The sequence below is a fragment of the Triticum aestivum genome, chromosome 3D (genome assembly GCF_018294505.1).
Source record: "Triticum aestivum cultivar Chinese Spring chromosome 3D, IWGSC CS RefSeq v2.1, whole genome shotgun sequence".
Classification (NCBI taxonomy): Eukaryota; Viridiplantae; Streptophyta; class Magnoliopsida; order Poales; family Poaceae; genus Triticum; species Triticum aestivum.
Genome location: NC_057802.1, coordinates 7,325,065 through 7,341,120, shown reverse-complemented (window position 1 = coordinate 7,341,120; position 16,056 = coordinate 7,325,065). Strand labels below are relative to the sequence as shown.

The 16,056-nt window shown below is 47.2% G+C and overlaps 1 protein-coding gene across 1 annotated transcript; it reads right to left on the bottom strand.

Annotated features, from left to right (window-relative positions):
- Nucleotides 1-2,672: 2,672 nt before the first annotated feature.
- LOC123076830 (beta-1,2-xylosyltransferase XYXT1) lies at nt 2,673-6,646 on the bottom strand. The gene is made up of 5 exons (XM_044498972.1): nt 6,269-6,646; nt 6,118-6,180; nt 5,824-5,925; nt 5,564-5,653; nt 2,673-4,019 (listed from the first exon to the last, which is right to left on the bottom strand). The coding sequence occupies exons 1-5, from the start codon at nt 6,414-6,416 to the stop codon at nt 2,839-2,841; spliced, it is 1,584 nt and encodes a 527-aa protein (XP_044354907.1). The 5' UTR covers nt 6,417-6,646; the 3' UTR covers nt 2,673-2,838.
- Between the last annotated feature and the right edge of the window lie 9,410 nt (nt 6,647-16,056).

The window sequence follows — 16,056 nt, the reverse complement described above, 5'->3', positions numbered from 1 at the left end:
ATTCCACGGTCTGTCGGGGTCCGACCTTTTGAGCCATGGCCATCTCGCCTGCATGGCTATATTGAGCCAATGCAGGTTTGGTAAACCTAGTCCACCTTCCCAACGTGGCATACAAACTTCCTCCCAAGCCACGGCACATTGCCCACCGCTCGCTCGAGCTTTTCCTTTCCACAAGAACCCTTTGCATATCTTGCCCATTGCTTTAATTGTCTTGCTTGGAATGTCTAAGGCCATCATCGCGTGAATAGGGACGACACATAGCACTGACTTGACAAGGATCATTCTTCCGCTTTCGGCATGATGGCAACTTTCCAACTTGGTAGGTACGCTGCCAATTGATCAACCAACCCGGATAGTTGCGCCGTTGTTTGCTTTCTCACTGAAACCACACCGGTACATGGTGTTGAGGAAATCCTCATAAAGATCGATAAGAAGAAAACCCGACACAACACGCTAATAGGCCTACGCTAGTAAACGCCTCTAGCAACTAGCCGAGATGAAGCACAAGAGAGGTCGTACCACCACAGGACGCAACCAAGGTTGGCAAATGAAGCTCCAAATCATCCCAAATACATCGCCACGACCCATAGAAACCCAGACTCAATGGCGACGCGTTGTTACCACCGCGACGGCCAAAGTGGACAAAGCTTATCACCTTGAGCATCGGCAAAGGGTGGAGAGAGAGCCAAGGCAGCGCCCCCAAGAGAGCAAGAGGGATGACCCTCAGCATCACCACCAGCGTCAAAGCACTAAGATTTCACTTGACCCTTCCATGTACCTCGCTGCAGATACTCAAGACACCAAACCGACCATAACAGGGACCAATATGACATACCAAGGACTCCAAATCAAGGTCAGGGCCTGACCTAGATTCCAACAGATCCCTCGGTAGGGTATCCTAGTGTGGCAATTGGGGTGTAAGAAGTACACGTATAATCGAGAGATTACAAGATGATCTATCGGCTAGCTCGACAATAGTTTATAAGAGATACCGGGACCACTCCTCCATAGCTCCGGCTTCCTTGCCTTGGACGGCAAGGCTATCAGAGTCCTCCTTCTATAGGGCCCGTGGGCCAGCATGATGGCCCAAGGCGTAACCAACCTAAGGGTCTTGGGCCGCCCTACTTGGGACAATAGCTGGCAAGGTGAGGCACAACTGAGTCGTAACTCCATCAGCCACAAACGATGATAGCTTCGCCATGACCTCCCTCCACAATGCACCTCACCACCCACATGGTCGAAGAACACCTCCAACACCTGCTGCAATGCTGCTCGCCAGAGAGCCATCCAAGGCCTGCCACCCCAGCATCCATGGTCCCGATCCCTCACCATAGATCAAACCTGCATCCAACAACCCCCTAAAAGTAAGGGTGGCAAGTTGCAGTGGATAATCCAAAATATTCAATGTTTGTATTTGATAAGTTGCCTATTCGTATTCGAAATAGTCGAAACCAAACTAAAATGGAAGACATCCGGATTTATTTCACAAACACAAATACAAATATGGTACGGCATTTTGACACAAATACCGATATGGAAGTGGATATTTACGTATCCGAAAAATAATTGAGAGCTAATTTAAGTAATTCTAGCCCCGATACGCCAAATTATCCAACATAAAATCCCAATAAGTTGTCAAATTTTACTTCTTATATGATTAAACTTAGAAATCGTTATGCATTATAGTTGTATTTATTTTGTCTATCATTGAAGTATTATATGTTGCGATTTGGTTATTTTGTGTTCCGTACCTACTGAATTATGGTTTTTTTATCCAATATGTGGCCATTATTTGTATCTATTCCTGATCGAATATACATCCATTATGTATTCGTATTTGAGTAACATTTGATCCGCATTCGTATTTGTTTTGGAAATACGAAAACGAAAGTCCTGAGAACACTATATGATCCACATCCAATCTGTTTCCTCCCCTAACCGAAAGGTTGGGAAGGCACCTTCTTTCTCACACAACCCCCGGTCCGGTGCACCCGGTTAGATCTAGAACAAGATTAAGCCGCCTAACCGTTGTCGGTTGTCTGCTAACAACCATCAACCTCCAAATTGGGCCCCACCATCTACGACAATCGGATCTAGGCGGGAACACACCACCAGCCACAACAGGGCAACGGGCGAGCAGCATGGCGGCGCAAACATTCAGTGGTTCTATAGTTAAGCAAATTAGTTCTTGCCGAGTGGTGAACTGAGCATACCTCAGGTGGCTAGCTTCCTTCGGTGGAGTCTGCGCACCTGAGTTTAAGTGTTAGACTTGACACATGTGGTCGCTTTTTTCTAAATTTATTTCATGTTTTCAGCAACACTCTTTCGGCGGTATGATGTGTCCGTCAACTATGACGCGTGTGTGATGACTTCATCAATCACAAAATCGGTTAGCTCAATCTCTCAAAGGTCTCATAATGGTAGAATGTGTGTGTGCTCGTTCATAGAGGTGAGAGTGGGGGCGTGTATGTGAGCGTTTGTGTTTGTATTGTGTTTTTGGTTCTCGTGGAGTGATAATTAGCAAAGCCGATGTATTAACTCCTTCCAAGGCTAGTGCTTTCCGCTGAGTTTTTGGGGCGTTTATGAAGTTCCAAACTATTGTTGAGTTCCCTCAAGAAAACAAAAAATAAAAACCTTGTTGAGTTCAGTAACTCCTTAGCAATCACACTGCATTGCACTGAAACAGCTTTAACTTTCTCTTTACTCATGGTAAATAAATCAACCAATATACCAACGCTTCTTCTATGTATGTATGCTCCACCAAATTCAGAGGCCGTAAAATGCCCCTAATTCATGTACCAACCAAAAAGAAAAAATTCTCTGTGGCCGATGCAGTTCCTACTTCTGCCGGAGATGTTCGATGGCCAGCGCGAGCGTGGGCGCGAAGCGCTCCACGTCGACGCGCACGTCCTGCTTGCCGAGGTAGTACTCGGCGACCTTGTCCCAGCCGCTCCGGTGCACCGACTCGGGGTCCTTGATCACGGGGTGGTCCGGCCCCAGCATCTCCAGCAGCGTGCTCTCCTCCGCCGTGATGCTGTACTCGAGGTACCGGAGCCCCATGTCCGCCACGGGGTCGCCGAAGTCCACCTTCGCCATGTGCTCTAGGTTCCCGTACGGCACCACCTGGATGACCACCGCCCCCGTGGGCATGAACACGGCGTTGGTCAGGCCGGCGCCGTGCACGCCCAGCAGCACGTCGAACGAGTTCACCGACCGGGCCAGCTCCTCCACCTTAACGTCGAACCGCGGGTCGGCTATGGACACCTCAAACCCGGCCTTCTCCGCCGCCTTCACGATCTCAGGCACGTTCACGAACTTCCGGTAGTGGCCCCGGTGGAGCAGCATCAACCGCGGTTTCCTCTTCTCCTGGTCCTCCGGCGGGCTGATGTCCTTCATCAAGCTGATGGGCGCGGCGCGGGGTAAGGTGTAGGTCTCGCGGAGGAAGGCGGTGAAGTCGACCATGGAGAGTGGGGCGCCGCCGGGGACAAGCTCCGGCACGATGTCGAACTCCTTGTGCATGCGTAGCCCGACGGTGACACTCGGAAAGCACCGGATCTGATCGTCATGGTCCAGGTCCACAACGTCGTACTTGGACAGCCGCCGCACCACGGCCTCGTACTTGCCGAGCCACCACGGCTGGATGTTGCTGGCCAGGAGCTGGACCTCGCCGCCGTACCGCCGCGACGCCACGAACAGCGGCACCAGCGCGTCGCTGAAGTCGTGGAAGTAGTTGCCGGTGAGGCCGCCGAGCGCAAACACGATGCCCGGGACGCGATGCGTCACCGTGCACGCCGGCGCCGGGGAATCCGCGGAGGTTGAGTCGAGCTGCGTCACCGTGACCTCCGAGATGCCGGACATGCCGCGGCGGGTGTATGGCTGGATCTTCCACTCCCGGCTCTCCGTCTGGGTCACCGGAACGAGGGTTACGGTGTGCGCCGTGCCGTTGGTCCGGACGTCGCCGAAGACGTCGCACGTGTCGGAGAAGGGGCCCTCCGTGGTACACACCACTTTGCCGTTGTCTGTCCAGCACCACAAAAATGAGTAAAAGGTTCATAAATCATGAAGCATTTCCTTGTGAAAAAGATAATGAAAATACAAATCAGGAAAAGGAGTGATTAATCAACCATTTTGTTGAACATGTACTGGGAAATTAAAGTAGGGTCTGGCACATCTGGATGGTTCATAGTTATTGCACACATGGATCTTTGAAAGATGTGTTTCTCATGGAACTAAATCATGAAAGATGTGTTCCAATTAATTTGATGTGTTCGGTGTCAGTGACAAGACTCCGCATGAATCTTCGCACAATCAATGACACATAACTTAGATGTGCAATACTTAGATGTGTTTCACATGGAACTAAATCAGATGAGTTCCAATTTATTTTGATGTGTTTCACGTCAGTGACAAAACTGAAACTACATTTCTCTTGCTGCAACCAGCGTCCAGACCACACAATATTGATGTTAACGAAGGTTGTTAAATAGAACATATTTATGCACAAACTCGTATCTTTTCATAATACAAATATTCATCATATGTTTGGCCCCTCAGACTATTGCTAAAGTATGTGTTCGTTGCCTATCAGAATTTTTGGTCCTTGACTGGCAAAACAGTCAGCGGTTTCGTGTGAAGTCCTATGAGTGGCAAAATTTCTTTATCCTAGACTTTTCTAATACATGGTTTGGTATTTGTTAGGTCTGATGCTAGAACATTTCAACACAAAAGTCCCTAAATTCCCCAATGTGGTCAACACTTGGTCAGATGTCCCGTTGAAAATTATTCTGGAAAAGCGTAATTTTTTTAACTCAACTCAATTGAATAAAATAGAGGGATTTTTTTAAAAAAAATAAGACATAAATATGAAAATGCAATTTGTTTGGAGACTACAAGTTTTAAATGAAAATTTAGTAGGAAAAAAATGAAGATTTAATAGAAAACAGGGTGGAAACGTAAAGTTGGAAAAGTGAAGTATGTAACCACAATTTTAGAAAAGAATGACATAATAATAATAAACAAAAGTTATAGAAAGAATATGAATATTTTGGAAATGAAACAGAGTGAGAAGGCAAACATAGTGTATTGAGAATTCCATATATAGCTTCCCAAAGTATGTCCTTTGCTCTTTTGCTTTTATAAATATAAATTCACCATGCATGTTTTCAGTAATTCAATTGCTACAATATTTACATCGACTCTCCCCCCTTTTGTAAGGAAAATAGCTTGCTGGGTGTGGGTTGCCATGCATCATGCATGCATGTATGCGAAGTTGATGCCACGTCATTATCAAAACAGCTCCAAGTGGAACAAGGGACAAAATGCAGATGGTTTTCACACTCGAGGGGCCCAGCTTAAAATATGGTAATTGCCTAGTTTCATGAAAAAACATGAATGATGGTCCAAACATACTAGTGGCCATACACGTACGTATACATAGGTCCGAAAGCTAATCGAATCGAATCAAGACATTTATTTATACATTTCCTATTAGGAACGAATGCGTCATCGCATCACAGCACATTAATTTTGCTTGTTTAATTAGGGGAACGAATATTGGACGTACCGAGCGGTTCGGCAGCGGCGTCGTCTCTTTTGGGGGGCTCTTCCTCCGTCGCCACCGTGTCTTCCGGCTTCTTCCATTCCGGCTCCGCATCTGGCAAAACAACGGCTCGCTTTCGTTCATTGTTGCATCCATCAATTCGTTTGAAAATGCAGGTAGCTAGAGAGCAACCGGTCTAAGAAAGAAAGAAGAAGACACAAGTACTACTGTGCCGCTGCTGAAGGCTGGAGCAGTTTGTAACTGGAGTATATGTATGTATTTACCCTGTGGCTGCTGCTGCTCCTCCTCCTTTGGAGTTTCATCACCGGAAGAAGCGTCGACAGGTTTCGTCTCCGCCTTGTCCTCACCTCGAGCCTCCGGCGTCCCTAGATTAGAGTACCGTGGGGCGATCAGATCAATAACAAAGAGTACGGGCGGCGGAGACACCTACGTGCGGATCGATCGATGTTCCCAACATGTTGACTTGGAACGAATTGGCTCTTGATAACAGGTAGTATAATTTGGATTGGGAGCTACGTAGGTAGTAGTGGTAGTAGCACATGGATCGAATTCCTCACCTGTTTCGACGGCGCCGGGGGTGCTGATCGCCTGCTTCCGGTGCGGCGTCATCGTGGGGGCAGCTGCAGACGCACATAGCGAATTAACCAATGGAACAGTTGAGAATAGTGTTTGACGGCTGATCAATTCAACCACGTAGCACGCACGTACCGTCGGGGGAGGTGATGGCGAACTGCTGGGTGACGACGATGTAGGTGAGGAGCACGAGGAGGAAGCCGGCGACGAAGCCGAGGTTGAGGTACCTCTGCGCCCAGCCCTTCACCAGCCCCTTCCCCTGCTTCCCCTCGCCGGAGCCCATCTTCTCCTCCTCCTCCTCTGTCCCTCCGGCACCTTGGCGTGTACACAACAAGCAATCCTCTCGTGCGACCGACGACCTCTTCCGTCACCGCGCACGAGGCCGGCGACACGCTCGAGCTTTCTTCTTCTCTTCCGCCGCCCCTTGTTTCTTCGTCGACGGCTCACAACTTTACATGGAGATAGAAGAGAGACGGGGACAGAAAGGCAGGAGGCGTTGTTGCGGTGTAGGACTTGGCTTCGGGCTGCTGCTCGCTTTCTCCTCCCTTCCCTTTTGTACCCATCTGACCAGGTGGCACCTTTCGCAGTTGCACCCTTCGGAGAGCCACCAATTTGCACCGGCGGTTGACCGGCGACGAGGCTGGTTGGTTAGTTGCTCGTGACTGGGCAAGGTCGACCTATGATTGGGCGGTTGGGCCCCCGTGATCTGTATGTATTAGGCACGTCGATGGTTTATTTTATTTTTACCACGGAAACAACAACAGTGGCACCACGGGCCTTACAACCGGACGATCTCCTGACTTTTGGTCTGACATGGTGCACTCGTCGTCGTTGTTACTTGTTAGGTCGGCGCGACAGGGACTAAACCCATGATTAAGCGCTCTCGGCTCGGGTAAGTAAGTACAGTGTTTTGGGTCGATGGTCCTGCCTAACTACACGGAGGAGTTTGATCTTTGATGCTCACTGTCTCTTTCCATGACAGGAATATATGTGTATCTTCTTTCTAGACTCTGGATCAACATAATCGATTTATATATGTATGCGCGCTGCTTTGCACGCCGTTGCGCACGGTCTTCATACACCGCCTAACTTCATGTTGAAATAACTAGTCTACTAGTATACTTTTGGTTTTTGCGGCGTTCGATCAATTGTTAGTACTAGTAGATTATTGATCGGTCGAGTTTAGAAATGGTCTCCGGCGGGAACCAAGTAACACACCACCATAGAACAGGTCAAGGATTATGCACACACGGCCAAAATGCGATCGAGATCTAGTCTTTAATTGATGTACTTACTTAACCCAGTCGATCGACTTATTGGTGTCAGGCTGTCCTAACCAAACCGCCAACACGTGGACCAACCTACTTTGTGCGACCCGATCGAATGGTCGTGGCTCCGACAGCTCACGGTCTGCTCTTGAGCTATTCGTAGGTCACAAGTTGGAACAGATCACCCAACCCAACGGTTTGATTAAGGGAGGGAGTTGTACTAATCCGAGACGTGAGCACCTCTCGCTGGCCAGTTGCCACGCGGCCATGTTCGTCCCATGTCCAATCATTAACTTCGTCCGCAACAACAACATGGCCGCAACCATCCCGACCGCGACCGCACTAATGAGCAAGTACTACACAAGATCATAAAATTATATTTTTCATTTATAAACATACTATGTACACAGTGAGTAATACATGATCACCTTCACCTGGTCATGCATGCATGTATAAAACACAAACTAGGAAACTTCACCTGGAATGCATGCGTGCTGCGCACCAAGAGAAATACAGAAACCGAGCACCAATTTTCTGGACTGCTTTGTATGGAGAATGGATCAATCTTACTGGCTAATCATGCCATGTAGTACATGATCCACGTAAAGGGTCTGTGTATGATCTTCAGCAACTTGCGAGGTGATATCCGCAAAAACCGTGATCCTGCCAATCACAGTACTTGCACCCACGTCTAATGATTAGCGCTATGCATGTTTCCAATCTGTCGCAGTCTCGCCATTTCTCTAATAATGTTAACTGCGTGTGGGCCTGCTGTTACCTAGCTAACCTGCTCCTTCATCTCTTTTCTTTTAGCAGAACATGGCTGTTGATCTGTCATTCCATTAGATAGAAACAAGACCCGTTTTAACCTAAAAAGGGAAGGGAATCCGGCGAAACTCGCAAGGCGAAAATAGCAAAACATGTTGTTGATCTGTCGTTCGATTAGACAGAAACAGAACATCTTTGTTTTAACCTAAAAGGGAAGAGAATCCGGCAAAACTAGCAAGGCATAATAGCCAGCTCTTGCATCAGACAAAACCCTCACGTACATGGTTTAATGACTTAGCTTAATCACGCTCAACTAGAAGCTGCTGCCTGGAGTCTACGTACCTGGGGAAGGCGAATAGGCGATTAAGCACAATTAATCTACTATAGTCGCTTCTTAAAGTAGCGTTTGCATGGAATCCTGGCATGTAGACACACACGTACATTATGATCATCGACTACGTGGCCAGCACTACCGCCCAGCAAAGCTCTGCATTTTTCATTTTTCCCGTATCCTATGTTTGCTCTGTAAATTCAACTCTCGTATTTCTGTTGAGCGATTAGTAAAATGAGATTCACCCTAGCTATTAGAAAAGGTGTAACAAGCGGCAGAAGAATCTGCCTTCGGTTCGGTTCGTCCATGAACAACAGCATCTGGACTCGCATTTTGTAGCTCTAATTTTGAATGGTCATGCTTGTTGTTCCAACAGCAGCAACCAGAACGAAAGAAGCCCATGTTCATTGCTGGTGCTGGATGAACGACTTCCCTTTGAGCATTGACTTTCCTTTTGCATAGAAGATTATGACCATCTTCTTTGTCCTTGTGGCGTTGGAGATGCCGGAATATATATAATCAAGTCGTGGCTAGGTTGATTTGCCTATTGGTAGTTTGGGACTCGTGATTAACCTATCTTTAAATCTAGTGGTTGCAATGACAAGGTGCTCATGCACCGTTTAAACTGCCCCAACGTCTTATATTTAGGAATGGAGGTAGCACTTGATTACGATATTTGGTTAGATGTAAGCAACTTGTAAAAACCTATCTCAACACCCGATTCGTGTAGCGGCTCAACAACCCCGGTTGAGATGTTCGAGCCTGGTTAACGAAAACCGTAAACCTACGGAGAAGTGGGTCACGGACATGGTCACGGGATTCCCCCACCCTCACAACCCCCTTTGAATTTCACTGTATGGGCTTCCTACTCTCTCCCTATTTTCAACCCAAAGGTGACACACCAGAACTCCATGGTCAATTATCAGGTCAGATTTTTCTTTTCTTTTTGACTAAGAATAGTGAAATAAAATCACCACTCCGTGGCAAAAAAATAAAAACAATCTTACTACCCTGAGATATAAAAAAACCTTCCACTCGTCCGTAATTCTAAGCTTCTTTTCTGAGTGGGAGGTTAGACATGGTAGGCGCGCTAGTCTGCTAAGTAGCAAATGTGATTTGTGTACCTAAACGCACGCTAACTGTATATGGTTGACTTCTTTGATGTTGATTTATGCAATTTAAGGCATGTAGTTTCCTCTGGGTCGTGCATGGCAATGTATTTTCTGCTTCCTACCCTCTGCTCTTATGTTTTCCTGTATTTCACCCTTTCAGAACAAATTAGCGAATCAACTAACTATTTTGTTTTTGTTTTTGCATGTCAATATGAGACTAATAGAGTTTGCCCAGTTGATTTGGAGGAAACCGGGCCAAAACGTAAATGTAAACACAAAACACGGAAAATAGGACCCCGAAATTGCCATAGAATGTCGTTTCGCAAAAGCAAAACATCAGACAGAGACGTATTCATTATCTTTTGCAAGGAAGTTAAAACACTGGAATGCCATAGAATGTCGTTTCATAAAAACAAAACTTCAAACAGAGACGCGATGACGTATTCTCCGTATTTTGCAAGGAAGTTGTTGACTTCTCTCTGAAAATGCCATCTCTTTCCGTCGGTGACAACACTGAAAAACGCAAAGGCCACGACGATTGGTGCGCAGGGCATCGCCGTTCGGTACGTGGCTACATTCTCGTGTAGGCGCCCATAATGGTTGGCCGAGCTTGTATTTTTGAACTACAACTGCCAACGGCCGCATAATAAACCGGGGAGCAGCGAATCTTCCTCTTCTGAACTGCTCCTATTGTATTTGTACGTACGTACGTACTCCGGACGAGCCCCACGAAACACAAGCCAGATTTGCAACGTCAATATTCATTGAAGTTTATAGTTAACCTACTACTACATGTACAGCGACTGGGTACGTGCTAGCTCTCTCCGTGTTTCATATGGACCACACCACGTCATCGCGCGTACGCGACCGAAATGAATTGGGCATGCTAGGATGCACGTACGGGTCACGGTCCAGATGGCTACGGCGCAACAACGGCCCCTGCCTGCCTGCCGACTAGCTTGGCTCGCTCGGCGTCGGCGACGGCTGCTTTTGCCGGCCGGCCGGCCTGGCTATAGATGGATGGCTAGGTTGTTGCCTTTTGCCTCTCGTCCGGGCATCTCTAATGCTGATTCACAAATTTGCTCAAGCATTCGTCTGTGGACATGGAATCAGTACATGGACACGGATGTGGGAGTCGGCCATCCAACGTTGTCTGCATATATTTCAAACATGGTTCAACTAAATCGGATGAAATTCAAGCAAACACTGTGGATTTTCATATTAAACCGAACGAGATTCATTATATTTCGGATATTTTTCATAGTCCAGAAAAAATTCATTACATTTTAGACAATTTTTTTACTAAACACTATTCTAAACCTAATCGAAATGATCGACGGCGCCCGTTCCTCATATCCGGCCATAAGCCCCAAGAACTGAAGCTCCGACTCTTGCCTTCACCTTCTCGAGTTCCGCCTCGACGCTCTCCAGCTTTGTCTCTGCAGCCTCCGTCACCACAGCTAGAGCGGCAAACCGGCCGACGATTATCAACCGCCAAGTTTGGCTTCAGACGGAGGGAAAAGCGCTGGCCTTCTTGGGACCCGTGCGGCGGCGATCTACCATGTACTACTCTTCTTCGTTGGCGACGGTGCCTGCGGACGTGCCGGCTTCATGGTCGTGGCGGCGGGGTGCGGCTTTGGCGGAGCCGGCGATGTCCTCCTCGTCGTCGCTCTTGCCGAACACCTCGTCTACCACCTCGTTCATCTCCTTCCATGCAGCCTCCAGTTCCATCTAACACTGGCGGTACCGCCAGCGGTTGCGCCGGACCTTGCGGACGGAGCGATAGGACTCGAGCATTGCCACCTACTCTGGCACATTGGCGTCCAGCGCGATGGCCATGTGGGCGGCGAGCTGCTCCTCCGCCTGCCGGTGCTCCTCGAGGAGATGGAGGTTGTAGGCCTGGACAGCATGCGCCTCCCGGAATTTGCATCATGAGGTATTGTATTTTACATCTCCACGAGGTGGAGATGTATATTTTTTTTTTTGCATCTATATCATCTGTCGGAGAGGAGTTATCTATTGAAGATGCTCTTATGTTGCGAGACATCTTGAGATGACAGATTTGCACTATTTGTATGTCTTGTATTAGTCATGGGCATAGGATCACCCAGTCCCTAAGAACATCTCCAGCCGTTCGGCCCTCAGGACGCCGAAAAAGCATCATCTGAAGCCGAACCGGCGTATCTTTTAGGCGTGGGGGCGACTGTGTTCCCAGTCGCCGCCCCCAGGTCGCCCCCAAATCGGCGCAAACAGGGCACAAAGTCGGCGATTTGATTCAAATTTGCACAAACACGGCATAAACTCGGCGATTTCATTCAGATTTGTACAAAAAAACAGAGAACAACTACGCCGCCGCCGCCGCCCACCGGAGCCCGCTGCCACCTTCTACATGCCGAGAAGCCTGTAGAAACGGGTGTAGTCGCCGCCGCCGTCGTCATCGTCATTGTCGTCGCGCGCCCCATCGGAGCCGCCGCCGTCCCTGCTGCAGCCCTGGCCAGGGTCGCCGATGCGCAGTGGGGTGCTGGACGGCCCGGCTTGACGGGGTGGAGCGCCGGCGAGCCGGAGGACAGCGAGCCGGAGCCCGACGACGTGGACGTCCCCGGCTCCATTCGCAGCGGCGTCCAGGAGCTGCCACGGCGGCGAGAGAAGGACGGCCACGGCAGGTACTCGAGGCGCGGCACATTGTCGGTCTCGATGTGGTCGAGGACGACCTCGAGGGTGCGGCCTGGCACGCCCCACCACTCGCGCCGCCCGTCGGCGTTGAGGCGGCCGCGGGGGATGACGCCGTTGGCGGAGGCGATCTGTTCTTCGCGGCGGCGCGCGAAGTACATGGTTCACATCGTGTGGCTGTCGGCGGCTTACCTCGGCTCGTTCCGCTGCTCCAGTGGCAGGGACGAGCGGAGGCGGGCGATCTCGGCCCGCCGTGCCGCCCCTTCGGGCACCGGTGGCACCGGGACGCCGCCGGCGCTCAGCCTCCACGCTCCCGGCACACGCATGTCCGGGGGTGCCGGATACTCGGCCTCGTAGAGGAGGCGTGCCTCCGGCTCTTGGACATGGCGGCGGCCGAAGCCGTTCGCCGTCGCCTGGGAACCTCTCAGCCATTTGCTCGTCGGCGGGAAGGGGGCAGTGTGCTGCTTTGTGTGGCGATGCGAGGCGTGGTGTGGCAGGTGTGGCGTTCACCGGCGGAGGATGGGCTTTTATAGCCGCGACCGGGCTGCGAGAGCCTGCATGTCGGGCGACGCGTGGCTGGAGCGGGCGGGACGCGCGTCGGTGACGCCTTCACTGTGCCGCCCGTGAGGCATCAATGGAGGTTGACCGGCGCGACAGCCTTGGCCAGCCTCGCATTGATTCCCGCGGGAACCGAGGCGATGAGGACTACGAAGCGGTGTCTCGCTGACGCGGCGGGCCCATCCCCGTTCTCGCCAAAATCGCTTTCCCCGGCGCCCTCAGGCGCCCCCCAGCGTGCCGGGTTCGGCCTGGGTCCGCCGGCGCCAGTTTCGGCCCAAACCGGCGGAAAACAGGCTCCTGGGAACGCAGTTGGGCCCATTTTCAGCCGCCGGCGACCAAAAAACGCTTGGAGGGGGGTGGGGGCGCGGCTGGAGATGCTCTAAGATTGGCCGCTGTGCAGTTTGCCAGCGCTATTGTACATTACGTTTTTCCTTTTAATACATGCGAAAATTCTAAACACACGAGCATTTTACAGAGTTTTAAGTGTTGTTTCCAAACAAATCTTCTCTCCCCCTGATTTTCAATGGGAGTGGACCCCTCTCTTTAAGTCCATTCAATTAAAACCAGCCATGTATGCCAATCCGTTGATCCCGTGAAAACTAGTCTGTGCGTGTAGCATTGCTCTAATACATGGACAAAAAAGTATTATTGTTCACAAAAATAAAATAAAATATAGTATAAAACGTACGTGTCTAAAGTACCAGTATACTGGAATCAAACATTTTTACCCTCACGAAAAAAGTACTGGTACACAGGGTCTGTTTTTGGAGGCAAAGTACTTTTTTTGAGAGAAAGGCAAAGTAGTAGTATCGTTTTCTTTGGCTCTGCCACGGTAGCAAGGAGCCGTTTTTCTTCTCTCTCTCTCTCTCTCTCTCTCTCTCTCCTTGGTTGATGTAAAGCAGGGAGCTCCTATACATCGCTCATTGCGGCAAGTAGTCACAGTTTTGCATAGAAGGAGGCTCACCTGGGCCGGCCCATTCACTTTACTTCGCGGGATGAAAATATCCCTAAAATAAGAAGCGCTCATGATGCGCAACCCACTGCCACACGCGACCAATTGCGAAAGATCTGCAGCGCAAATGTAAAAGAAACTACCGACAACACAAAAAGTAAAACGAGATCACGAAATTCCAAAAAACATGATGGCGAAGGCACGAACACAAGACCTTACGCCCGGTAACCACGTCCACAACCATTGTAATAACAAAAGTTATATGTCTATAAGGGGCAGCCAAGTACATATGATCTATTATACGCGGCAGATTAAAACTTTTAAAGAAAATTCAAACATGATTTCTAAAAAGGAAAAACTTTTTGAAACGCAAACATTATTTGGGAAAAATTAGTAATGGAAAATAAAACTTTTTTGAAAAACAATAACAAAACATAAAAGGTGAACATTTTTCACAATTACAAACTATTTTTTACAAAACTTGAGCATTTTTTGGAATTTTGCGAATTAACTATGAAAACATGGACATTTTCAACTTTGTGAACAAATGTCGAAAACTGTAGCTTTTTTGAAAATATGACAATTTTTGAAAATAGGAACATTTTTTGAAATCCGCAGACATTTATTAATTTGTCATCAAAACCCAAACTTGTGGACATTTTTTTAATTTGTAAAAAAACTTTTGAAGCATGAATAGTTTTTGAATATGTGAACAAATTTTGAAAAGGAAAATATTTTTTGAATTTGTGAACAAAATTTGTAAACAGGAATATTTTTTGAAATTCCCAAACATATTCCAATTTGTGAACAAAATTTAATCATGTGATTTCTCTTGAATTTGTGAATTTTTTTGGAAATGGAAACTTTTTTAAAAATATTTTTTTGTTTTGGAACAAAATTTAAAAATGTCAACGTTCAAATTTTATGTAAACATGAACAATTTTCAAATTTGTGAACAAAATTTTAAAAACACGAACAAATTCTGAATGTTTAGAACAAACTTCAAAATGGAGAAAAAATCTGAAAATCCCAAACAAAAATGTTGACTTTGCAAGCAATAATTCAAAACGTGAACAAAAACTAAAATACAAACATTATGTGAATTTGTGAAGAAAATTTCAAAACAGGAACATTTTGAAATAACATATATATTTTCAATTTCTTGAACAAAATTAGAAAATCCAAATAAATTTGGAAACACGAACAATTTTTTAATCTGTGAACAAAAATGTGAAAAAAAGAACCTTTTTTGTTAAATTCCCGATTTTTTTTAAATGTGAACATGTCTCAAATTTACGAATATTTTTGGAAAACGACCATTTTTTAAAATTTCAAATGTTTTTCGAAAGAAAGAATATTTTCAAAAAATTAAAAAAAAATCCGAACATGAACTTAATTTAAAAAAGATAAAAATAACCTTGAAAAAAAAAGGAAAGAAGAAGAAAAAAAGAAAACAGAAAGAAGAAAAAGAAACAAAAAAAGAAAAATCGGAAAAGAACCAACAAACTGGTTCAGGGGTTCCCAAACAGGCTGCCTAGTTTTTTCTGTTGTTGAGGGTTTAAACCAAGCTTTATTACTCAAAGTCTACATGGGGTGGGATACAAAACGGATTGTGGGGAGCACTGATCCAGACATGGCGTCCCTGATCTAATGATTGAGCAAACCTGGCCAACCTAGCGGCATCACTATTAGTAGCTCTGCCTTCAAAAGTAATATTACAATTAAACAATACAAGACGTTGTCTAATCTCAGTAATAATGGCTCCATAATCTCCTCGACTTGCTCACTGGATGTCTTCAACCACCTGCTTGGAGTCAGAAGCGAGAACCAAATTTTGCATTATCAAATCTTGCGCAAGAGATAGTCCTTCCTTGCATGCAATAGTCTCCAAGACTTCTACATTTGTTATTCCATGTATGACTAGCGTAGAACTAGCCTGAAAAAAACGGCTGGCTAGTTGTGGTGGTTGTACGTGCACAGTCTACCTTACTGGGCCAACCCATCGCGTCGCTGCTCAGTCCCTTGTTTGTGCGAAGCGCCGGTAGTTTGACGCAAAAGCGAGGCAAATACGATACTCCTATAGAGCAACAACACACACATCCATCGAAGAGATCTTTTGGGCCGGCCAACTAGCTTTAGCATTAATACGAAGTTATGGTCTTGTTTTTCCAGTTTTAGGCATTTTTCCTTTTTCCTTACTTATATTCTTGCCATTCTTTTCTAAAAAGTTCACTGTTTTAAAGAGTTTTTAAAAAAGATCACCT